The sequence below is a fragment of the Haematobia irritans genome, chromosome 1, assembly GCF_050003625.1.
Source record: "Haematobia irritans isolate KBUSLIRL chromosome 1, ASM5000362v1, whole genome shotgun sequence".
In the NCBI taxonomy this organism is placed as follows: Eukaryota; Metazoa; Arthropoda; class Insecta; order Diptera; family Muscidae; genus Haematobia; species Haematobia irritans.
The window spans coordinates 94,458,811-94,483,086 of record NC_134397.1 but is presented as its reverse complement, the minus strand read 5'-3'; the positions used below and the strand labels follow the sequence as shown (position 1 = coordinate 94,483,086).

General features: G+C 32.8%; 6 protein-coding genes and 4 long non-coding RNA genes across 10 annotated transcripts; 6 read left to right on the top strand and 4 right to left on the bottom strand.

The window, feature by feature from the left end:
* Positions 1-1,220: 1,220 nt before the first annotated feature.
* On the bottom strand, positions 1,221-2,367 carry LOC142240174 (uncharacterized). The gene is made up of 3 exons (XR_012723184.1): positions 1,998-2,367; positions 1,829-1,933; positions 1,221-1,763 (listed from the first exon to the last, which is right to left on the bottom strand). It is a non-coding gene; the product is annotated as an uncharacterized LOC142240174 (long non-coding RNA).
* Positions 2,368-3,037: 670 nt separating this feature from the next.
* LOC142240170 (uncharacterized) lies at positions 3,038-3,253 on the bottom strand. The gene is made up of 2 exons (XR_012723183.1): positions 3,147-3,253; positions 3,038-3,081 (listed from the first exon to the last, which is right to left on the bottom strand). It is a non-coding gene; the product is annotated as an uncharacterized LOC142240170 (long non-coding RNA).
* Positions 3,254-4,490: 1,237 nt separating this feature from the next.
* Positions 4,491-6,355, top strand: LOC142228589 (uncharacterized). The gene is made up of 3 exons (XM_075299062.1): positions 4,491-4,504; positions 4,677-5,613; positions 6,320-6,355. The coding sequence occupies exons 1-3, from the start codon at positions 4,491-4,493 to the stop codon at positions 6,353-6,355; spliced, it is 987 nt and encodes a 328-aa protein (XP_075155177.1).
* Positions 6,356-6,358: 3 nt separating this feature from the next.
* Positions 6,359-10,381, top strand: LOC142221434 (uncharacterized). Its single transcript, XM_075291156.1, has 6 exons — positions 6,359-6,661; positions 6,722-6,886; positions 6,949-7,230; positions 7,300-7,466; positions 9,366-9,633; positions 9,690-10,381. The coding sequence occupies exons 1-6, from the start codon at positions 6,380-6,382 to the stop codon at positions 10,365-10,367; spliced, it is 1,842 nt and encodes a 613-aa protein (XP_075147271.1). The 5' UTR covers positions 6,359-6,379; the 3' UTR covers positions 10,368-10,381.
* A 69-nt stretch (positions 10,382-10,450) lies between these two features.
* LOC142221435 (uncharacterized) lies at positions 10,451-11,842 on the bottom strand. The gene is made up of 4 exons (XM_075291157.1): positions 11,441-11,842; positions 11,202-11,391; positions 11,059-11,134; positions 10,451-10,997 (listed from the first exon to the last, which is right to left on the bottom strand). The coding sequence occupies exons 1-4, from the start codon at positions 11,607-11,609 to the stop codon at positions 10,755-10,757; spliced, it is 678 nt and encodes a 225-aa protein (XP_075147272.1). The 5' UTR covers positions 11,610-11,842; the 3' UTR covers positions 10,451-10,754.
* Positions 11,843-13,075: 1,233 nt separating this feature from the next.
* On the top strand, positions 13,076-13,748 carry LOC142240166 (uncharacterized). The gene is made up of 2 exons (XR_012723182.1): positions 13,076-13,189; positions 13,280-13,748. It is a non-coding gene; the product is annotated as an uncharacterized LOC142240166 (long non-coding RNA).
* An 829-nt stretch (positions 13,749-14,577) lies between these two features.
* LOC142228579 (uncharacterized) lies at positions 14,578-16,765 on the top strand. The gene is made up of 3 exons (XM_075299052.1): positions 14,578-14,591; positions 14,764-15,700; positions 16,760-16,765. Exons 1-3 carry the CDS (start codon positions 14,578-14,580, stop codon positions 16,763-16,765), a joined length of 957 nt encoding a protein of 318 aa, XP_075155167.1.
* Positions 16,766-17,445: 680 nt separating this feature from the next.
* LOC142240160 (uncharacterized) lies at positions 17,446-18,118 on the top strand. The gene is made up of 2 exons (XR_012723181.1): positions 17,446-17,559; positions 17,650-18,118. It is a non-coding gene; the product is annotated as an uncharacterized LOC142240160 (long non-coding RNA).
* Positions 18,119-20,713: 2,595 nt separating this feature from the next.
* Positions 20,714-21,900, top strand: LOC142221432 (3'(2'),5'-bisphosphate nucleotidase 1). Its single transcript, XM_075291154.1, has 2 exons — positions 20,714-20,925; positions 20,983-21,900. The coding sequence occupies exons 1-2, from the start codon at positions 20,812-20,814 to the stop codon at positions 21,787-21,789; spliced, it is 921 nt and encodes a 306-aa protein (XP_075147269.1). The 5' UTR covers positions 20,714-20,811; the 3' UTR covers positions 21,790-21,900.
* A 1,038-nt stretch (positions 21,901-22,938) lies between these two features.
* Positions 22,939-24,053, bottom strand: Etfb (Electron transfer flavoprotein beta subunit). The gene is made up of 3 exons (XM_075291155.1): positions 23,967-24,053; positions 23,834-23,897; positions 22,939-23,711 (listed from the first exon to the last, which is right to left on the bottom strand). The coding sequence occupies exons 2-3, from the start codon at positions 23,882-23,884 to the stop codon at positions 23,001-23,003; spliced, it is 762 nt and encodes a 253-aa protein (XP_075147270.1). The 5' UTR covers positions 23,885-23,897; positions 23,967-24,053; the 3' UTR covers positions 22,939-23,000.
* Between the last annotated feature and the right edge of the window lie 223 nt (positions 24,054-24,276).

The window sequence follows — 24,276 nt, the reverse complement described above, 5'->3', positions numbered from 1 at the left end:
CCATTTTATATTTTGTGAAGCTCCAAGCGCAACTAGCTTCTTATAATTTATTTAAATAAAATCGATAATGAAGTGCTGAAAACATAGTTATTTCGCTTAAAATTGTAAAATGTATATTGGTGAACAATTTTTGATTTTGCAAATGGAATAAAGTGATTGTTTTTCCAATCTTTTACAGACACGCTGCCTCCAGCGAGAATAAACAAAAGGCTGATAAACGCTGCAACATGTAACTTGCCACTTGTAAATCAACATCATTCTATTATTAAGGTGGGTATTAAGTTCGAGTTTTTTCACTAAAGTGAAAACTAAATCAGTAAAAAAAGGAATAAAATTATACATATATGTTGCAGATTTTATTATAACTTGATGGGGAATAGCTCAAAGTAAGTTTTCACAAAGTTTGTATTCCTTAAAATGGAATATTAAAGAAAAGTAATCGTGAAAAAATCATGTTTTTAGCGGCTAAACTCGAACTTAATACTCACCTTTAATGACAAAAATTATGTTATGCGCTTTACAGACTATCAGTTATTCCGGACGACAGTGCTCGTGTCGAACATATCCCATATATTGTGCACATTATAAGCTAAGTCCGAAGGCATAATCGATACTGCTGCATGTTTATGGGATCGATAACACATTTACCGATTATTTAGTCATCGCCGACAAGTCGTATCGATCCGACACAATGTAAGATTCTTTACAAACGCCGACATTCCGTCCGGAATAACTGATATTCTGTAAAGCGCATTAAATGTGTTGTGATAGTGGTATAAATGTTATTTTATAAGAATTTATAAATGTTTAATCAAATTAATAAACATCTAAACAATCTTGTTTTACTTGACCACAATGATTCTTTTACAACCCAATAAACACATGATGAGCGTCCCAATAAACACAAACGTTTGAAAAATGCTAAATTTCAACAATTTTTCAAACATTTTTTCAAAGGATTAGGGTAATATTCAAGTTGAGAAGTTGTTGAGAAAATCGCGTTCTCAACAAAAAACAGATATTACCCTCAACAGTGAAATTCAACACATTAGCAATAATATCTCAAGTGTTATCCTCAAATTGAAATGCATCGCTACTCAATAATTTGTCAAACAATTTTCGATGCGAGTCAAATTCAAAATTAACATCGTTGCAAATACTTTTCAACCTAAATTTGTATGAATGATATCCCCACTTCAAATTGAAAGTCAAAGCCAAAATTCTATGAATTTTGTATAATTTATTCATTTTCATCAAAATAAAATATATAATAATACACTACACTGCATAATACACTACAATACCAATTGATAAATAATAATCTTATTAAACATATCAACAAATAAGAACAAAAAAAAAAACAAACAACAAAACTTTAAATATCTTAAACATTATTAGTAACACTTTTTCATTGATAATTCGATTTCCTTCTTTTTGGTGTCATAAAACAGCATTAAAATTTATTAACATGGGGGCAATTTGAAATTAGGAACGTACTGGACCGCGTGTTAGAATTGATTTCCAGCAGAAGGAATTCACAAAATATCCATTTTAAACTGATAATAACATATGAATTAAACTGACGATGTGATGCACATTTTCATCCAGAAGTTGTTGATTTCAACAATTTTTTGTTTTTAACAATTTTAATTGGTTGCACTTGTAATGTTTCTGGAAACTTTTTCTTGTCGATAAGCCACTCATTTTTCATTGGTCAGCTTCTTAATGTTTGCAAGAATGTAGCATCCAAAGATTTTAGTTTTCTGCAAAGAGATTTAAATTTAGTGACTTCTCTAAAGTGTTGATTTAATTTTTCATATTGACGTACCAATTATTATAAACTATTTGAAGCAGTTCCAGTTAATTGTCCACCATTTTTCATCGGCCAGCTTTTTAATGTTTTCAAGAACGTAGAATCCATAATTTTAGTTTTCTGCAAAGAGATATGCATTTAGTGACTTCCTTAAAGTTTTATTTCATTTTTTATTTTCACTTACCTATTTTTATAAACTATTTGGTTATTTGTCTAAAATTTTCCTTTTTTTTTATTTCTTGCAATTGACCACGAACTTCGTTGCACAAATAAGTATTGAAAACCACATGGTTTTTTCGTTGCATTTTAGGGTAGTGTTTTGTCAAAGTTTTCTCATATTATCAAGTTTATGTAGGTACCACGAAAAACAAACTAAAATCTAGAATCTCAGGACATAAATCAAATATAAAACTCAGAAATAATAATGCAGTACAGAAAACAGCACTCGCAACCCACTGTGTTGAGAAACAACACAATGCAGATCTGGAGAGAGTGAGAGTATTACATTGCGAAAGCCATCACAACAAACGAATGATGCTAGAAATGCTATACATACAAAACACACAAGCAAAACAACGAATGAATGCGAAGACGGACGTCGATAATCTCGCTCAGAGTTATAAGCTTATAATTGCAAGACAAACCAAACAAATGAACCAGTGTGGTAGCAACAACAGACATGGGAGGACAACAGCAGTGACATAGCTTGTAACTTTATTTATTTATTTTGTAAGTCTGTAATGTTAAACGAAATCTTGTGTCATTATTACATATTTGTTTTTAATACAATATAGATTCCCGTTGATGATTTCCGAAGGGGATCGAAATATCGAATTATGAAAAAATAAAACAAAAAAAAAATAAATAAAAATAAAACTTTGACCTCGAGCTTGAATTTACAAAAAGATAACATAAGGTAATAAACAAAAAGGTCGAAAAACAAAAACAACAAACGTAGATAAATAATATTAACATGGGGGCAATTTGAAATTAGGAACGTACTGGACCGCGTGTTATAATTGATTTCCAGCAGAAGGAATTCACAAAATATCCATTTTAAACTGATAATAACATATGAATTAAACTGACGATGTGATGCACATTTTCATCCAGAAGTTGTTGATTTCAACAATTTTTTGTTTTTAACAATTTTAATTGGTTGCACTTGTAATGTTTCTGGAAACTTTTTCTTGTCGATAAGCCACTCATTTTTCATTGGTCAGCTTCTTAATGTTTGCAAGAATGTAGCATCCAAAGATTTTAGTTTTCTGCAAAGAGATTTAAATTTAGTGACTTCTCTAAAGTGTTGATTTAATTTTTCATATTGACGTACCAATTATTATAAACTATTTGAAGCAGTTCCAGTTAATTGTCCACCATTTTTCATCGGCCAGCTTTTTAATGTTTTCAAGAACGTAGAATCCATAATTTTAGTTTTCTGCAAAGAGATATGCATTTAGTGACTTCCTTAAAGTTTTATTTCATTTTTTATTTTCACTTACCTATTTTTATAAACTATTTGGTTATTTGCCTAAAATTTTCCTTTTTTTTTATTTCTTGCAATTGACCACGAACTTCGTTGCACAAATAAGTATTGAAAACCACATGGTTTTTTCGTTGCATTTTAGGGTAGTGTTTTGTCAAAGTTTTCTCATATTTTATCAAGTTTATGTAGGTACCACGAAAAACAAACTAAAATCTAGAATCTCAGGACATAAATCAAATATAAAACTCAGAAATAATAATGCAGTACAGAAAACAGCACTCGCAACCCACTGTGTTGAGAAACAACACAATGCAGATCTGGAGAGAGTGAGAGTATTACATTGCGAAAGCCATCACAACAAACGAATGATGCTAGAAATGCTATACATACAAAACACACAAGCAAAACAACGAATGAATGCGAAGACGGACGTCGATAATCTCGCTCAGAGTTATAAGCTTATAATTGCAAGACAAACCAAACAAATGAACCAGTGTGGTAGCAACAACAGACATGGGAGGACAACAGCAGTGACATAGCTTGTAACTTTATTTATTTATTTTGTAAGTCTGTAATGTTAAACGAAATCTTGTGTCATTATTACATATTTGTTTTTAATACAATATAGATTCCCGTTGATGATTTCCGAAGGAGATCGAAATATCGAATTATGAAAAAATAAAACAAAAAAAAAAAAAATAAAAATAAAACTTTGACCTCGAGCTTGAATTTACAAAAAGATAACATAAGGTAATAAACAAAAAGGTCGAAAAACAAAAACAACAAACGTAGATAAATAACGGAGAGCACACCGTAAATAAGAGATAAATATGGCATACAAACGTTTAAAACAACATCATAAAAACGTCAAAACACATATGAACAAATATAGAAATGAACGCAAGAAACAGTTTAACATTCAATCCACAATTATTTTCCTTATAATGCGCTTTACAGACTATAAGTTATTCCGGACGGAATGTCGGTGTTTGTAAAGAATCTTACAGTGTGTCGGATCGATACGACTTGTCGGCGATGACTAAATAATCGGTAAATGTGTTATCGATCCCATAAACATGCATCAGTATCGATTATGCCTTCGGACTTAACTGATAATGTGCACAATATATGGGATATGTTCGACACGAGCACTGTCGTCCGGAATAACTGATAGTCTGTAAAGCGCATAAGATGCAGAAAATCAGGTATAATACCCAATTTTATTTCTAATGCAACAAAGAATATTTTTAATATATTTGAGACGAAGAATAAATCTGAAAAGATCCAAAAAACACTCAACACATATGTAAATAATTTTCACAGCAAGATATTAAATTTGTTAATAAAACAAAAACATGAAATCAAAACAAACAATAGAGAAAACCTAAACAGAATCCAAACCAAAATTCATAAAACTTTGACAGAGGACGAACTTCAAGAATTCTACACTTGTGAAAAAACGCTGGAAACTAACATAAAACTAAAAATCAAAAAGAGACACCAAAAGAAATTTAAGTCACTACAGACAGCACAACTCGCCAAACTGAATATCACAGTCAATGACGATTGGTTTGTGAACAAAACAAACACAAATATACCCGACAACATCAAATGGCTCCTATCACATGGTAAGAAATTCGGTCTACCAAATGTTAAAGAGAACTTCCCACTACTAAAATATATCGCTGATGGTGAAGAGTGTATCAAAACTATTGGAGAGAAAGATGATCAAGAAATAGCACGAAATAAATTGACGTCGATGCTAGAAAACCATATGAATAAACAACAACTAAATGCTAGAGGGAAATATACGGTAAATGCGATGAAACACACCAAAAATTTTCTAAAACAAAACAAAAACATAGCTATACTGGAAGCTGACAAAGGAAATGTGACAGTGGCTATGAAGAGAGATGAATACGAAGAAAAGATGGATAGAATTGTTAACGATATGATGACATATAAAAGACTTCAGAAAGATCCCACAAACACATTACAAAAGAAAAACAATGATTTGGTTAACGAGTTATTCAGACAAAACATTATATCTGAATTTGAACGCAAGAGAATGAAAACTGATACAGCTGTGGCTCCACGCATATATGGTCTTCCCAAAATACACAAAGAGGGATACCCCTTACGACCAATATGTTCTTCTATTAATTCTCCCGCATCGGAATTGTGCAAATACATTACTTCAATATTAAAAAATCTCACTGTTGGATCTAAATTTAATATAAAAAACTCCATGGAGTTCAAAGAGAAGATAAATAAAACTGTGATAGAAGAAGACGAAACTATGTTCTCACTTGACGTAATTTCTTTGTTTCCAAGCGTACCTGTAGATTTAAGGCCGGTATGCACCTCTAGCGAAAAATTTCATTCCCATAAGAAATGCATTGCTATTTATGCTAACGAAATTTTCGGTAGCGTTCAATTTCGTAAGTTGGTACGCACCTCTAATGAAAATAACAGGGTTGTCAAAAGCATATTTTGGCAGCAAACATTTAATTTATTACAATCATTGTGTGCGTAAAAGTTTTAAAAGGTCTGTAAATAATAAACAATTTATTTGAGGAATATTTGGAACATATATTAACAATTTTTAAAAGCGATTAGCTGGTTTAAAATTTGTGTACACAGCCCTGTTTTTTTGTTGTAGACTTAAATAAATTTTTGCCACCGAAAATTTCGCTAGAGGTGCATACCGGCCTTTAGCTATAAAAATAATAGATAAAAAATGGACCGTACTGGAGAATTTTACAAAAATGACAAAACCTACATTTTTCAAAATCTTTAAATTTTGTATCCTGGAAAATCGGTATTTCCAATATAAGGTAGGTACTATGTTTATTGGCACGAAAAAAAAGTCCCTAAATCATTCTTTCGCGTTGAAAAATGAGAGTGTTGACAATAGATTTCGAAGGAAGAAAACAGTCATTTTGGAAATATTTCGCGTTTATTTCTCCGAAATTTAATTGACAACATCACCAAACGTCATAATATGATTACATATACAGATGCAACAATTGACTCCATTGTTTATCAATATTTGAAAATAACACAAATAAAAATTTGAAATGGATAACAAAAATATTGAAAGATTCTATTCAAAACTGTTGGAATTAAATGGAAATAAATCAAGAGACATTAATAACATTGCCGAATGTGCTTTAAAATGTACAAAGGATTCCGATAATATAGTCAAAATATTGGAAAAATATTTATATCGAGTTTCTGGCCAAATTTTGTTGCCATTACTATATGTGGTTGACGCAATAGTCAAAAACGATGAATGTGGTATATACGCAAAACAATTTAGTGCACGAATAGTTCATATATTTGCTGAAGTATTTAAAAAGGTAAGCAATAGTTTAGAATTTGAGCAACATCAATTGGAAAACACAAAATACAATTTGCAGGTGAATGAAAAAACGAGGGAAGCGATGTACAAGTTGAGGCATACATGGAATAAGACGTTCCTTGATAACGTTCTCTATGATTTGGATATGACAATCCATACTTTGGATCCAAATTGGCCAATCGTCGCAAAACCCCAATTACAACCAGTTGAAATGATCTTTTTTGTAAGTGTATTATTATTTTTATGTATTTTTGTATAATAATGTCGGTTTCGTTAATATGAAAGGAAAATGAAAATGTATCAGAAGAAGATGAAGATGAATTGAGCTCCACCGATGAAGTCGATGACGAGCTGAGTTCAAACTCATCATCAATTTCATCAAGCATGTATCAAAATGTCCAAGAAGTGCTTTCTTACAACACCACACCTGATTTGAACATTATGGTATCAGTCGCTGTTGGTGTGTATCAATTTATTAAATTGCACCGCCAACAGGAAAAAATTTCACGGAGTCCAAAAAATACGTACATAGCAGAAAGGAATCATAAAGGCCGCTTCACTACCAGTGTAAGCAATCACCTAATCGAGAAGAGATCTCTCCTATCTCACCCTATAATTTATATATATCATCCACAGTTCGAAGACCTATTAAAGTCGGAGTGTAAATTTAAGGAAAATTTTCACATGGACTCGGAGACTTTCTTTTGTCTATTCGATCTTGTGGAAGAAAGACTGAGACCGAAAAGGAATACTCATCCCAAGGATGGAATTAGTGCTAAAGAAAAGCTTGCAGTCGTGTTGGAGTAAGTAATTTTTATAAAACATGTAGTCTTTCAACCCACTTCACCTCTTTATTGCTAGATATACAATGAGCACAATGTTCATTAAAACCAAAAAAAGTTGAAGAAGAAACCAACCATAAAAAACAAATCAAAATGTAATTATTTTAGAAGCTATTACATATCTGTTGTGTATATTATAACTCACTCACTTTAGGCTCGAAATATACTAAAAGTGGATTTGAAATTCCGTTTTTGCAATGAAAATTACAAATGAAATCGAGTTAAAGTGCATTTTGGAAGTGTAATGTGAGGTATCACTTTTATTAGAAAATTGCGCGAATATACCTATTATATATGTTTTACATTAGTTATGTATTTTATATTAGTCACCCTAATTAGTAATTTAAACATCCATCCCTGAATGCAAACATATGTAAGCAAGATTTGTTTAGATTGCATATGAAACGTATGAAAACAACGTCATGTACAAGTTGACAAAATGTCATTTTATTTTATTTTCTCGGCTAAAAAAATACGGAATTGGTAAAACTTGGAACCCTATAGTTTTTGCCCAATCGAATTTTCGGAGAGGTAGCGCACACCTCAAATGACAAGTCAATGAAGGTATTACGGATGTTTAGCGAAGAGCCAGTCGATAAAAGAGACTATGTTGTTGTCAGATTGGATTTTATACGTTGGTGGAAATGACTGTAGTATCACAAAGGCAAATAAAGTTTTATAACCCATCAAGTTCTGCATCTTCTGATAGTGATGATCGGGGAGACTTGGTCGAACAACTCTATGTGGACTCCAAATGTGTAAACAATGACTTTTAAGGGTGCCCTGCATCACCAACAACAGTGCCAGCAAAAAATCCACAATGTTTGGAGTCACCAGCACCACGTACTGGCCAACCTCGCAGAAGACAGCGGACAGCTTCTATGAATAATCAAGTCACAACAGCAAATCCCTCAGAATGTGTTATTCGTTCAAATAATCGCACAATTTATAGCAGGTCGTCCTCCGTGGTGCAATTGCGCTGGTCAACAAGTGGAACCACTTATAATAGGAATTTGTGGAGAAAGTGCTTCAGGAAAAACCACTGTCGCCCAGAAAATAATAGAATCTCTTGATTTACCTTGGATTACATTGCTGTCTATGGACTGTTTCTACAAGGTCCTGAATGAAAAGCAACATGAGCAAGCGCCCGTTAATGAGTATAACTTTGATCACCCAGACGCATTTGATACTGACCTTCTTTTAGAAGTAATGAACAAATTGAAAGATGGTAAAAAAGTTGAAGTGCCAGTTTACAATTTTGTAACTCAGTCTCGAGAGGCAAATACTAAAACCATGTATGGTGCCAATGTCATCATATTTGAAGGAATTCTGGTATTCCACAGCCCTGAGATACTCAAATTGATGGATATGAAAATTTTGGTTGATACATACCCAGATATTCGTCTAGCACGGCGACTCAAAAGAGATATTTCTCAACGTGGACGGGATCTTAGTGGAGTGTTAAAACAATATTTAAATATGGTAAAGTCTTCATATGGCAGCTCATGTTTAGCTACATCAGTCCTAAAATTAGGAATGTTCAATTAGGAATGTTATTATATTCTTATGCACTGATCCAAACACATTAGAATAAACAGATTGATATACAAAATCGATGTGTTTATTTTATTAATTATTTTAATTAATTTCATTAATTTTTAAATATTTATATATTTGTAATAATTTTTCTGATTTATATTTTTCATTTTTTAATTAATTCCTAAAAAAGTACGAAACAATGATATGTAAAACACACTTTTTTAAAAACAAAAATTCCTACACCACATAGTTTTAAACCGTACCGATGATGTAAATGTGTCTTTGGATTTATATGTATCTCTTGCTTTAATTTACTTGCAGATATTTTGCATGTGGATCCTTACAACGCCATATAGCATCCGTATATCGAATAAGCAAGCAGCATTTTGGAAAAATTTTGGATGACGTCTGCAATGCTATTTGCACAGCATTGAAATCAGAAATTCCAGCTATATCTAGCGGTAACCTGAAGGCAAATGCTGAAACATTTTTGAAATGGGATTTTCCGAATTGCCTTGGAGCTTTAGATGGGAAGCATGTTTCTATAAAATGCCCCCCAAAGTCAGGAAGTTTATTTTACAACTACAAAGTGAGTGATCTTATATATCAAAATTATTATACTAAAATATTGTCTATTTGCTACAGGGTTATTTTAGCATTGTACTTATGGCTGTCGCAAATGGCGATTACTCCTTCGCATATTTTGATATAGGGGCTTATGGTTCAGAAGGGGACGCAGGAATTTTTCGAAATTGTAGTCTAGGAAAAGCAATAAAACAGAATATTCTGCCTTTTCCCTCATCCAACGCTATGGGTTATCCGTACGTATTCGTAGCGGATGATGCATTCCCGCTACATCATCGAATTATGAAACCTTACAAGCCCACTAGGAATGCAGTTTTAGACGAGGAGAAGCAAATCTTCAATTATCGTCTCAGCAGAGCCCGACGTTGCGTGGAAAATGCTTTTGGTATTATGTGCTCCAAAAATGTTTGCCTTTCAAAAACCATGTTCTGTGCACCTGATAGAGCCAAAAAAATTATTAAGACCTGTGTATATTTGCATAATTTTATGATAAGAACTCGAAAACGTAAATACTGTCATCCACTTTTACCTGATACGGAGACTAAAAATGGTGAAGTGGTACGTGGCCGATTTCGGCATGCTTTGAAGCCGGATTCCTTATTTTTTTCTGACATCAACTATGGATCACAAGGAAGATCACATGAATCTGGTATAATAGTTCGCGATACAATAAAAGATTATTTCAACTCCGAAGAGGGATCTTTACCTTGGCAGAGAAAATATGCTTACTTGGAATAAAAATTCATTTGAAATTCATTTTCTTTTATTACAAAAAATATTCATACTGCAACTTTTTGAATATTCTAATCAGGTACTTTAAATGCATTTAAAATGCCTTTAAAAAAATTCAACTAGATTCACTTATATTTAATAATCTTAAGTTTAATTTAATGTATATAAAGTAAAAGTACTTTAAATAACGTAAAAGAATAATGTAAAATAAGAAGTAAAATTAAAAAATTGAATTCATTTTTGTCATAAAAAACAGTCAAACTGCTACTAAAATAAAAAAGAATAATGCATACTTGTTATTAAAAAACAGTCAAACTGCTACAAAAATAAAAAAATAAAATCGTAATAAAAAAGAAAAAATAAAAACGTAATAAAAAAGAAAAAACAATCGATCTATTTAATTTTGTTTCTTCTTCGTATTTCAAATCCTATTTCCACTATCCTTTCTTCAAATTCCGCTATATCGTCGCTGTCAAAAGTATCCATCATCGAACTGATGAAGGCTAAAAATCCAGAATGGCTACTTTTTCCTCGTTCTGCAATATTAACCATTTTGGAAACAGATTTCACCAGTTCAGCTTCCAAATCAGATCGATCACTGTCGCGTCGAGGATCCTTTGTGCTTGCAGAATTGTTCTGAAATGTGATATTTGCATATGTGAAATCTACTTCGCCATTTCTTTTATATCCTACTTACAAATGAATATGATGATGAGGATGCTTGAGCTTCTTCCAATTCAAAATCATTTTCGAACACAATGGAACTGTCCGTACTACAAACAATAGGAAATGTAAAAAACACTTTAGTTGTAATTAAATTAAACTAAAATCTTTACTTACACTCGCAAAGTTTCCGCTTCCTCTAAAAATTGCAAATTTTCTTCAAATTCCCACGGTTCGCTGGAATTATCCAAATACTCGCATTCCATATCCAGGGGAGGGTCACATGCACTACCAGATTTTACCGTCTTTCTTTTTTGGTAACGTCTACTGTCCATAACGCTTCTCCAACCATTTCTGCATAATTTTTCTATACACAAATTTAGTGGTTATTTAAAAATTTTAACAAATAACTTTACCACTGATTCCAATTTCCTCAGAAACCGCCGCCCAAGCCTTTTGTATGGCGTTCCTGTTCGAATGGCCTTTTTCCAATTTATTCCATATAATGGGATGTTTTTCCACAGCTTGACAAATTTGCTGCTTCACTTCAGAGCTTAGTCTTACTTTTTTTATTTTATTTTCCATTTCAAACAAATTTCTAATTTTCAAAAACAACACTGACGCTGACGAACTTAGCTAACGATTAGGATGTTTGTTGTTGTTGTGCTGTAACGCTGACGTTGTAGGTGGCGCTTTGCAGTTAAATGTCAAATTTCGAGTTGAAATAAAACAACGTATCAAAAACGGAAAACAATTTCGCACATTTTTCGCAAATTGGTTTTTATATGGAGTTTCGGCTCGAAAACCGAACATAGTACCTACCTATAAAGAGAAATTCTTCCAACAGAAATGTGGGTTGCCCATCGGATCACCCGCCTCTCCCATAATAGCGGATATTGTAATGGAAGACTTATTGGAGCAATGCCTTATGAACTGTGATATTAGACCTAAGATTTTGACAAAATATGTGGACGACCTCTTTGGGATAACGAAACGAAGTGCAATAGAACAAATGATGACGATTTTTAATGACTTTAATAAAAGCATTCAATTCACTATGGAACTAGAGCGTGATGGAATAATACCCTACTTGGACACTATACTCATAAGAAAAGAAAGACAAATCAGAATGGATTGGTATCAGAAACCAACTGCATCGGGGCGATTAGTTAACTTCTACTCGACACATCCTAAAGAAATAATTTATAACACTGCGAAGAACTTCATATTCAGAGTATTAAATATTAGCGATGAGGAATATCATGAGAAAAATAAAAATAAAATTCGAAACATTTTGAAGAAAAATGGATTTCCAACAAAAACAATAAATAATCTTCTTTGTACAACATCCTCTCAAACACACAGAGATGATACTCCATCACTAACATACAAATCGGTAATATATGTGCCGAAACTTTCGGAAAGATTTGAAAAATCTGGATGTATAGACGCTAATAAGTATAGAATTGCACCAAAAATTAATAATAGTCTTCAAAAATTATTCACAAATCTTAAATCTAAAAGGAATAACATGGAGAAATCAAATGTAATTTATGAAATAAAATGTCATGGCAACGCAAACGAAACATGTGATCAAGTTTATGTAGGTACCACGAAAAACAAACTAAAATCTAGAATCTCAGGACATAAATCAAATATAAAACTCAGAAATAATAATGCAGTACAGAAAACAGCACTCGCAACCCACTGTGTTGAGAAACAACACAATGCAGATCTGGAGAGAGTGAGAGTATTACATTGCGAAAGCCATCACAACAAACGAATGATGCTAGAAATGCTATACATACAAAACACACAAGCAAAACAACGAATGAATGCGAAGACGGACGTCGATAATCTCGCTCAGAGTTATAAGCTTATAATTGCAAGACAAACCAAACAAATGAACCAGTGTGGTAGCAACAACAGACATGAGAGGACAACAGCAGTGACATAGCTTGTAACTTTATTTATTCATTATCTTGTGTCATTATTACATATTTATCTTGTGTCATTATTACATATTTGTTTTTAATACAATATAGATTCCCGTTGATGATTTCCGAAGGAGATCGAAATATCGAATTATGAAAAAATAAAACAAAAAAAAAAAATAAAAATAAAACTTTGACCTCGAGCTTGAATTTACAAAAAGATAACATAAGGTAATAAACAAAAAGGTCGAAAAACAAAAACAACAAACGTAAATTAAATCAACACTTTAAAGAAGTCACTAAATTTAAATCTCTTTGCAGAAAACTAATATCTTTGGACGCTACATTCTTGCAAACAATAAGAAGCTGACCAATGAAAAATGAGTGGCTTATCGACAAGAAAGAGTTTCCAGAAACATTACAAGTGCAACCAATAAAAATTGTTAAACAACAAATTGTTGAAATCAACAACTTCTGGATGAAAATGTGCATCACATCGTCAGTTTAATTCATATGCTATTATCAGTTTAAAATGGATATTTTGTGAATTCCTTCTACTGGAAATCAATTCTAACACGCGGTCCAGTACGTTCCAAATTTCAAATTGCCCTCATGTTAATAAAAGGAAGGAACCAAAAAGAAGGAAATCGAATTATCAGAATCAAATATAAAACTCAGAAATAATAATGCAGTACAGAAAACAGCACTCGCAACCCACTGTGTTGAGAAACAACACAATGCAGATCTGGAGAGAGTGAGAGTATTACATTGCGAAAGCCATCACAACAAACGAATGATGCTAGAAATGCTATACATACAAAACACACAAGCAAAACAACGAATGAATGCGAAGACGGACGTCGATAATCTCGCTCAGAGTTATAAGCTTATAATTGCAAGACAAACCAAACAAATGAACCAGTGTGGTAGCAACAACAGACATGGGAGGACAACAGCAGTGACATAGCTTGTAACTTTATTTATTTATTTTGTAAGTCTGTAATGTTAAACGAAATCTTGTGTCATTATTACATATTTGTTTTTAATACAATATAGATTCCCGTTGATGATTTCCGAAGGAGATCGAAATATCGAATTATGAAAAAATAAAACAAAAAAAAAAAAAATAAAAATAAAACTTTGACCTCGAGCTTGAATTTACAAAAAGATAACATAAGGTAATAAACAAAAAGGTCGAAAAACAAAAACAACAAACGTAGATAAATAACGGAGAGCACACCGTAAATAAGAGATAAATATGGCATACAAACGTTTAAAACAACATCATAAAAACGTCAAAACACATATGAACAAATATAGAAATGAACGCAAGAAACAGTTTAACATTCAATCCACAATTATTTTCCTTATAATGCGCTTTACAGACTATAAGTTATTCCGGACGGAATGTCGGTGTTTGTAAAGAATCTTACAGTGTGTCGGATCGATACGACTTGTCGGCGATGACTAAATAATCGGTAAATGTGTTATCGATCCCATAAACATGCATCAGTATCGATTATGCCTTCGGACTTAACTGATAATGTGCACAATATATGGGATATGTTCGACACGAGCACTGTCGTCCGGAATAACTGATAGTCTGTAAAGCGCATAAGATGCAGAAAATCAGGTATAATACCCAATTTTATTTCTAATGCAACAAAGAATATTTTTAATATATTTGAGACGAAGAATAAATCTGAAAAGATCCAAAAAACACTCAACACATATGTAAATAATTTTCACAGCAAGATATTAAATTTGTTAATAAAACAAAAACATGAAATCAAAACAAACAATAGAGAAAACCTAAACAGAATCCAAACCAAAATTCATAAAACTTTGACAGAGGACGAACTTCAAGAATTCTACACTTGTGAAAAAACGCTGGAAACTAACATAAAACTAAAAATCAAAAAGAGACACCAAAAGAAATTTAAGTCACTACAGACAGCACAACTCGCCAAACTGAATATCACAGTCAATGACGATTGGTTTGTGAACAAAACAAACACAAATATACCCGACAACATCAAATGGCTCCTATCACATGGTAAGAAATTCGGTCTACCAAATGTTAAAGAGAACTTCCCACTACTAAAATATATCGCTGATGGTGAAGAGTGTATCAAAACTATTGGAGAGAAAGATGATCAAGAAATAGCACGAAATAAATTGACGTCGATGCTAGAAAACCATATGAATAAACAACAACTAAATGCTAGAGGGAAATATACGGTAAATGCGATGAAACACACCAAAAATTTTCTAAAACAAAACAAAAACATAGCTATACTGGAAGCTGACAAAGGAAATGTGACAGTGGCTATGAAGAGAGATGAATACGAAGAAAAGATGGATAGAATTGTTAACGATATGATGACATATAAAAGACTTCAGAAAGATCCCACAAACACATTACAAAAGAAAAACAATGATTTGGTTAACGAGTTATTCAGACAAAACATTATATCTGAATTTGAACGCAAGAGAATGAAAACTGATACAGCTGTGGCTCCACGCATATATGGTCTTCCCAAAATACACAAAGAGGGATACCCCTTACGACCAATATGTTCTTCTATTAATTCTCCCGCATCGGAATTGTGCAAATACATTACTTCAATATTAAAAAATCTCACTGTTGGATCTAAATTTAATATAAAAAACTCCATGGAGTTCAAAGAGAAGATAAATAAAACTGTGATAGAAGAAGACGAAACTATGTTCTCACTTGACGTAATTTCTTTGTTTCCAAGCGTACCTGTAGATTTAAGGCCGGTATGCACCTCTAGCGAAAAATTTCATTCCCATAAGAAATGCATTGCTATTTATGCTAACGAAATTTTCGGTAGCGTTCAATTTCGTAAGTTGGTACGCACCTCTAATGAAAATAACAGGGTTGTCAAAAGCATATTTTGGCAGCAAACATTTAATTTATTACAATCATTGTGTGCGTAAAAGTTTTAAAAGGTCTGTAAATAATAAACAATTTATTTGAGGAATATTTGGAACATATATTAACAATTTTTAAAAGCGATTAGCTGGTTTAAAATTTGTGTACACAGCCCTGTTTTTTTGTTGTAGACTTAAATAAATTTTTGCCACCGAAAATTTCGCTAGAGGTGCATACCGGCCTTTAGCTATAAAAATAATAGATAAAAAATGGACCGTACTGGAGAATTTTACAAAAATGACAAAACCTACATTTTTCAAAATCTTTAAATTTTGTATCCTGGAAAATCGGTATTTCCAATATAAAGAGAAATTCTTCCAACAGAAATGTGGGTTGCCCATCGGATCACCCGCCTCTCCCATAATAGCGGATATTGTAATGGAAGACTTATTGGAGCAATGCCTTATGAACTGTGATATTAGACCTAAGATTTTGACAAAATATGTGGACGACCTCTTTGGGATAACGAAACGAAGTGCAATAGAACAAATGATGACGATTTTTAATGACTTTAATAAAAGCATTCAATTCACTATGGAACTAGAGCGTGATGGAATAATACCCTACTTGGACACTATACTCATAAGAAAAGAAAGACAAATCAGAATGGATTGGTATCAGAAACCAACTGCATCGGGGCGATTAGTTAACTTCTACTCGACACATCCTAAAGAAATAATTTATAACACTGCGAAGAACTTCATATTCAGAGTATTAAATATTAGCGATGAGGAATATCATGAGAAAAATAAAAATAAAATTCGAAACATTTTGAAGAAAAATGGATTTCCAACAAAAACAATAAATAATCTTCTTTGTACAACATCCTCTCAAACACACAGAGATGATACTCCATCACTAACATACAAATCGGTAATATATGTGCCGAAACTTTCGGAAAGATTTGAAAAATCTGGATGTATAGACGCTAATAAGTATAGAATTGCACCAAAAATTAATAATAGTCTTCAAAAATTATTCACAAATCTTAAATCTAAAAGGAATAACATGGAGAAATCAAATGTAATTTATGAAATAAAATGTCATGGCAACGCAAACGAAACATGTGATCAAGTTTATGTAGGTACCACGAAAAACAAACTAAAATCTAGAATCTCAGGACATAAATCAAATATAAAACTCAGAAATAATAATGCAGTACAGAAAACAGCACTCGCAACCCACTGTGTTGAGAAACAACACAATGCAGATCTGGAGAGAGTGAGAGTATTACATTGCGAAAGCCATCACAACAAACGAATGATGCTAGAAATGCTATACATACAAAACACACAAGCAAAACAACGAATGAATGCGAAGACGGACGTCGATAATCTCGCTCAGAGTTATAAGCTTATAATTGCAAGACAAACCAAACAAATGAACCAGTGTGGTAGCAACAACAGACATGAGAGGACAACAGCAGTGACATAGCTTGTAACTTTATTTATTCATTATCTTGTGTCATTATTACATATTTATCTTGTGTCATTATTACATATTTGTTTTTAATACAATATAGATTCCCGTTGATGATTTCCGAAGGAGATCGAAATATCGAATTATGAAAAAATAAAACAAAAAAAAAAAATAAAAATAAAACTTTGACCTCGAGCTTGAATTTACAAAAAGATAACATAAGGTAATAAACAAAAAGGTCGAAAAACAAAAACAACAAACGTAAATTAAATCAACACTTTAAAGAAGTCACTAAATTTAAATCTCTTTGCAGAAAACTAATATCTTTGGACGCTACATTCTTGCAAACAATAAGAAGCTGACCAATGAAAAATGAGTGGCTTATCGACAAGAAAGAGTTTCCAGAAACATTACAAGTGCAACCAATAAAAATTGTTAAACAACAAATTGTTGAAATCAACAACTTCTGGATGAAAATGTGCATCACATCGTCAGTTTAATTCATATGCTATTATCAGTTTAAAATGGATATTTTGTGAATTCCTTCTACTGGAAATCAATTCTAACACGCGGTCCAGTACGTTCCAAATTTCAAATTGCCCTCATGTTAATAAAAGGAAGGAACCAAAAAGAAGGAAATCGAATTATCAGAATCAAATATAAAACTCAGAAATAATAATGCAGTACAGAAAACAGCACTCGCAACCCACTGTGTTGAGAAACAACACAATGCAGATCTGGAGAGAGTGAGAGTATTACATTGCGAAAGCCATCACAACAAACGAATGATGCTAGAAATGCTATACATACAAAACACACAAGCAAAACAACGAATGAATGCGAAGACGGACGTCGATAATCTCGCTCAGAGTTATAAGCTTATAATTGCAAGACAAACCAAACAAATGAACCAGTGTGGTAGCAACAACAGACATGGGAGGACAACAGCAGTGACATAGCTTGTAACTTTATTTATTCATTATCTTGTGTCATTATTACATATTTATCTTGTGTCATTATTACATATTTGTTTTTAATACAATATAGATTCCCGTTGATGATTTCCGAAGGAGATCGAAATATCGAATTATGAAAAAATAAAACAAAAAAAAAAAAAAATAAAAATAAAACTTTGACCTCGAGCTTGAATTTACAAAAAGATAACATAAGGTAATAAACAAAAAGGTCGAAAAACAAAAACAACAAACGTAAATTAAATCAACACTTTAAAGAAGTCACTAAATTTAAATCTCTTTGCAGAAAACTAATATCTTTGGACGCTACATTCTTGCAAACAATAAGAAGCTGACCAATGAAAAATGAGTGGCTTATCGACAAGAAAGAGTTTCCAGAAACATTACAAGTGCAACCAATAAAAATTGTTAAACAACAAATTGTTGAAATCAACAACTTCTGGATGAAAATGTGCATCACATCGTCAGTTTAATTCATATGCTATTATCAGTTTAAAATGGATATTTTGTGAATTCCTTCTACTGGAAATCAATTCTAACACGCGGTCCAGTACGTTCCAAATTTCAAATTGCCCTCATGTTAATAAAAGGAAGGAACCAAAAAGAAGGAAATCGAATTATCAATGCAAAAGTGTTTACTAATAATGTTTAAGATATTTAAAGTTTTGTTGTTTGTTTTTTTGTTCTTATTTGTTGATATGTTTAATAAGATTATTATTTATCAATTGGTATTGTAGTGTATTATGTAGTGTAGTGTTTTATTATATATTTTATTTTGATGAAAATGATGATGAATGAATGGCTTTGACTGTCAATTTGAAGTGGGGATATCATTAATACAAATTTAAGGTGAGTATTAAGTTCGAGTTTAGCCGCTAAAATTGCTAAAGTGAAAACTAAATCAGTAAGAAAAATGCATGAAATTATACATATATGTTGCAAATTTTATTATAACTTGATGGGGAAAAGCCCAAAGCAAATTTTCACAAAGTTTGTATTCCTTAAAATGGATTATTAAAGAAAAGTAATCGTGAAAAAATGACGTTTTTAGCGGCTAAACTCGAACTTAATACCCACCTTTAGGTTGAAGAGTATTTTCAACGATGTTAATTTTGAATTTGACTCGCATCGGAAATTGTTTGACAAATTATTGAGTAGCGATGCATTTCAATTTGAGGATAACACTTAAGATATTATTGCTAAAGGCCGGTACTCTGTTCGGTTTTCGCGTTGAAACTCCATACAAAACCAAAAAATGCGAAAAATTTGCGAAATTTTTTCCATTTGTGATACTATGTTTTTTCGTGTTGAAAAACTGACGTTTATAGCACGGCGCCATTTGCAATGTGAATTAAGAAATAATTTATTTATTAAAAACTATTTGTGCGGGTTTATAAATCAAACACGGACCATATTTTTGTTCCGAAACTATACAAAGGATCAAAGGAATAGCAGATCAATTGCCCAAGGAAAAATAAAATGTTATTTTCTAAAAACACGCAACAACCACCAACTTAATCCAATATCGCTCCCTGTAAAATAGCGCTTCAAGCTACCTAAAAAAACGCCGCTTTCTATGTGCGAAATAATGGTTTCCATAAAAATTTTTCGCAAGAATGAACATAGTACCGGCCTTAATGTGTTGAATTTCACTGTTGAGGGTAATGTCTGTTTTTTGTTGAGAACGCGATTTTCTCAACAATTTCTCAACTTGAATATTACCCTAATCCTTTGAAAAAATGTTTGAAAAATTGTTGAAATTTAGCATTTTTCAAACGTTTGTGTTTATTGGGAACTATCTTAAAGTGCACTTTTTCTGATTGTTTGAAGGGACTCGTATTGGCGTCGTTCTAAATTTATTAAAACAGGCACCTAATAATTCGACGTGGTGGGGATCCTCAGAAGCGCTATCAAATTCAAAAAATGTTGGCAGGGTTGGTACACCTTGAGTAAGAATTTACTATATTTGAGGTATATTATAAAAACACTATTTCATCAAAAATCGAAGTAAACGAAAGTTCCTCCTTTCCACAATGAGTTCACGTGAAATAAAATTCGTGCCACATAAAATAATAAGCAATGGTAAAGGGTCCGTCGACAACATGACAAGATCGCGTTTATCTAATTAAAAGTTGGATCCCTTGATATTTTCGAGAAGATACTTAAAATGATGAAGTACAAAAGGATTAACACCAATGTACAAATATATACCTAATCAAAATCCTTAAAATGTTTTGCTGAGTAAGATAGCGATATGGATTGCTTTTTAATTTATTTTTGTCATAATTTGTTTTCTTTTCCTCATATTGTTGAGTTGGACTGTGTTCGATATTATAGCACTTAATTTACTCTATGTTCTTTTGTTAATAAAATTGCCAAGCCTGGCAATAATGGACAGAGTTATCTCATAGATAACTGTTGGCTACTGTTAATATTGATATCGTGTATTGATTAGATTAACTTAAAATATATATTTCAACACATTCCCAGGCATTTATAAAATGTCCCAACCGAAAATTATGCGTTTAATGGCTTTATCCATTAGCACTGCTAAGCGTGCCGGTGGAATCATTCGAGATGTGATGCAAAAAGGGAATTTGGGAATTATAGAAAAGGTGAATAGAGGTTTTATATAAACAATGATCTGCAAAACTAAATTTTGGATTTTTAAGGGAAAGGATGATCTCCAAACAGAGGCTGACCGTTCTGCTCAAAGATGTATTATTGCTTCTTTATCCCAGGCATTCCCAAACATACGAATTATTGGCGAGGAAGGTTGTTCCGACCTTAATGTCAATAAGGATTGGCTAGTCACCCAGCCGGATGAAGACTTTTTGAAACAATCTTGTCCCAAACAATGGCTGGAAGTCAATGATGAAGAACTTGTAGTTTGGGTAGATCCTTTGGATGGCACTTCAGAATATACACAAGGCTTTTTAGACCATGTAACCATTTTAATTGGAATCGCCATTCGAAATTCTGCTGTAGCTGGCATTATTCATCAACCGTACTTTAAAAACACTGGAGGCGAGCTGGGACGAACTATTTGGGGATTAAAAGGGCTGGGTACTGGTGGCTTTGTATCCATCCAACCCCCACACGACAAATTCATAATAACGACCACTAGATCCCATTCCAATGATATTGTACAAGCCGCTCTTGAATCACTTTCTCCTACTGATGTTATTAGAGTTGGCGGAGCAGGTTATAAAGTTTTGCAATTATTAGAGGGAAAAGCTCACGCTTATGTTTTTGCCAGTCCTGGATGCAAAAAGTGGGATACGTGTGCACCAGAGGCTGTGTTAGAAGCGCAAAGAGGTAAACTTACCGATATGTTGGGAGATCACTATTCCTATGCTGCCGACATAGGCCATCCAAATAAAAGGGGTGTTTTAGCGACTGTGGAATGTATATCACATTATGACATAATTAAAAAGCTACCTCAACACGTATTAGATGCAATGCAAAGCAATCCATAGTTCTAGCAAATAATTGTCATTTTGTGAATTGTCATTTGATTTATTATTTTAGCCATTTTATAAAAATGTAATTGCAATTAAGTGATAAATAAATGATAATTAAAGATTGAATGTTACGCTCCTGTATTCGTTAGTATGTGTGACTAAAATAAAATAGAATTCATCGGAGGCAGCGATTGATGAAAACTTGAAAGAGTTCGAAATTTTCCAAGCACTTATATGTTGCTCTTATAAATAATTTAATAATTGTCTTGCGAACCGTAACACATCTCATATTTCGAAGCATACATCGATATATTTCCAGTTTTCTATATTTTAAATTTAAATCAATTTGACTGACAATCAAAGTTTCAATATGGCGACTGAAATTTGTTTTTGTAAAGGCCGGTATGCACCTCTAGCGAAAAATTTCATTCCCATAAGAAATGCATTGCTTTTTATGCTAACGAAATTTTCGGTAGCGTTCAATTTCGTAAGCTGGTACGCACCTCTAATGAAAATAACAGGGCCGGTATGCACCTCTAGCGAAATTTTCGGTAGCAAAAATTTATTTAAGTCTACAACAAAAAAACAGGGCTGTGTACACAAATTTTAAACCAGCTAATCGCTTTTAAAAATTGTTAATATATGTTCCAAATATTCCTCAAATAAATTGTTTATTATTTACAGACCTTTTAAAACTTTTACGCACACAATGATTGTAATAAATTAGATGTTTGCTGCCAAAATATGCTTTTGACAACCCTGTTATTTTCATTAGAGGTGCGTACCAGCTTACGAAATTGAACGCTACCGAAAATTTCGTTAGCATAAATAGCAATGCATTTCTTATGGGAATGAAATTTTTCGCTAGAGGTGCATACCGGCCTTAGTACTAAAACTATTTCCTCTAATTCGAACGCCTCCCAATCGGAAACTTATCAAAATAATGTGAACCAAAATGAAGAACATAGAATACGTCGTACTTTTAGAATAGGAAATTTATACCAAAAGCACATACAACAACCCATCCATCCAAAGATAGTCGCTCGACTTCATATTACAACCATGCAATTGTATATTATATATTAAACTATATTTATTTCGCAGTCTAGGACTGCCTTTCCTTCTTGATTAGCAACAACCATTCAATTAAATCATTGGTGAATATTTTCATTAAATGCACTTTCCTATATTTTTATTGTATACTTATTTGCGAAACATATTTGATATTAGCAATGGCCACCTTCTTTTAGTTTAGCCACTAAAGTGTCAACATCAGGAACAACGGCGCCAGCTTGGCGCACAGGAGGATCTTGTACTGAAATAATGTCAATTCTTGGCGTAGTATCAACTCCCAGATCGGATGCACCGATTTTCTTCAATGGTTTTTTCTTTGCTTTCATAATGTTGGGCAAGGTAGCATATCTTGGTGTATTCAAACGCAAGTCGGCACTAAGAACTGCTGGAGTTTTTGTTTTGATAGTCTCTAGACCGCCGTCGATCTCACGAGTGATTGTTATGCCTGAATCAGTTTTCTCAATTTTGTTGCAAAAAGTACCCTGTGGCCAATCAAGAACAGCAGCTGTCATCTGCGCAGTTTGATTAGAATCGTCGTCAATAGCCTGCTTGCCTAAAATAACCAAATCAGCTTTTTCTTCCAAAGCCAATTTAGCAAGTATTTTGGAAACGTGAATAGGCTGCAGCAAATCATATTCTTTTCCTGAAATTTCTACATGAATTCCCCTATCTGCCCCCATTGCCAACGCAGTACGAATCACTTCTTGTGATTGACTGGGTCCAATGGAAACGGCTACAACTTCATTGGCCAACTTTTTTTCCTTCATTTTGACAGCTTCTTCCACGGCAATCTCATCGAAAGGATTCATTGAGTGTTTCACACCCTGAGTAACCACCCCAGACTTCTCAGGATTCACACGTACCTAAAGTAGAGGTAGAAATTCATTAGACAACTATGCATTGATTACGCAAATTCAACAAGTGAGATAAGACATTGGTCAAATTTGCACAACTTATCTCAAACACCGTGTTTTTTATTAACTACCTTCACAGCATAGTCCACAACTCGCTTGACACCAACTAAAATTCGAGACATATTAGAAATATTCCTGCAATAGAAAACCGAAATTAAGTAAGTGCTTAATTGTAAAGTACTGCTGCAATGCTCAAAGAATTACAAGTCCAAAGGTGAGTGTGCAACCTAAAAAAAAATAGTTTTTGTTGAGTAGTGTTTCCTATTTCGTATATAAACTGAACAGCAACATAGACAAATTAGAAGAAGACGCAGTCTTGTCATTGCAAAACTGAAGCACCAGAGGACTCTGTCAACAAAATATCATGAAGTTTGCGTCGACGTGTCTCTCAAATGTACTGCCGTTTGCGTCGGAAAATATTGTTACGTTTTTATATTTAGGCGTTTTTAATTACCCGACAATTAAAATACAGTTCGTTTCAATAATCTACAATTTATTTACTATGACTTCACTC

Bases quoted from the DNA above. Each gene is read 5' to 3' on its own strand.
- LOC142228589 (XM_075299062.1), top strand. The intron at 5,614-6,319 runs GTAATTTCTTTG...TTACATATACAG, and splicing joins AAACTATGTTCTCACTTGAC to ATGCAACAATTGACTCCATT.
- LOC142221434 (XM_075291156.1), top strand. From the start codon at position 6,380: ATGGATAACAAAAATATTGAAAGATTCTATTCAAAACTGTTGGAATTA. The intron at 6,887-6,948 runs GTAAGTGTATTA...TTAATATGAAAG, and splicing joins CAGTTGAAATGATCTTTTTT to GAAAATGAAAATGTATCAGA. The intron at 9,634-9,689 runs GTGAGTGATCTT...TATTTGCTACAG, and splicing joins GTTTATTTTACAACTACAAA to GGTTATTTTAGCATTGTACT.
- LOC142221435 (XM_075291157.1), bottom strand. From the start codon at position 11,609: ATGGAAAATAAAATAAAAAAAGTAAGACTAAGCTCTGAAGTGAAGCAG. The intron at 11,392-11,440 runs GTAAAGTTATTT...ATTTGTGTATAG, and splicing joins TGAGGAAATTGGAATCAGTG to AAAAATTATGCAGAAATGGT. The intron at 11,135-11,201 runs GTAAGTAAAGAT...TATTGTTTGTAG, and splicing joins GAAGCGGAAACTTTGCGAGT to TACGGACAGTTCCATTGTGT.
- LOC142221432 (XM_075291154.1), top strand. From the start codon at position 20,812: ATGTCCCAACCGAAAATTATGCGTTTAATGGCTTTATCCATTAGCACT. The intron at 20,926-20,982 runs GTGAATAGAGGT...TGGATTTTTAAG, and splicing joins ATTTGGGAATTATAGAAAAG to GGAAAGGATGATCTCCAAAC.
- Etfb (XM_075291155.1), bottom strand. From the start codon at position 23,884: ATGTCTCGAATTTTAGTTGGTGTCAAGCGAGTTGTGGACTATGCTGTG. The intron at 23,712-23,833 runs GTAGTTAATAAA...CCTCTACTTTAG, and splicing joins TTGTGGACTATGCTGTGAAG to GTACGTGTGAATCCTGAGAA.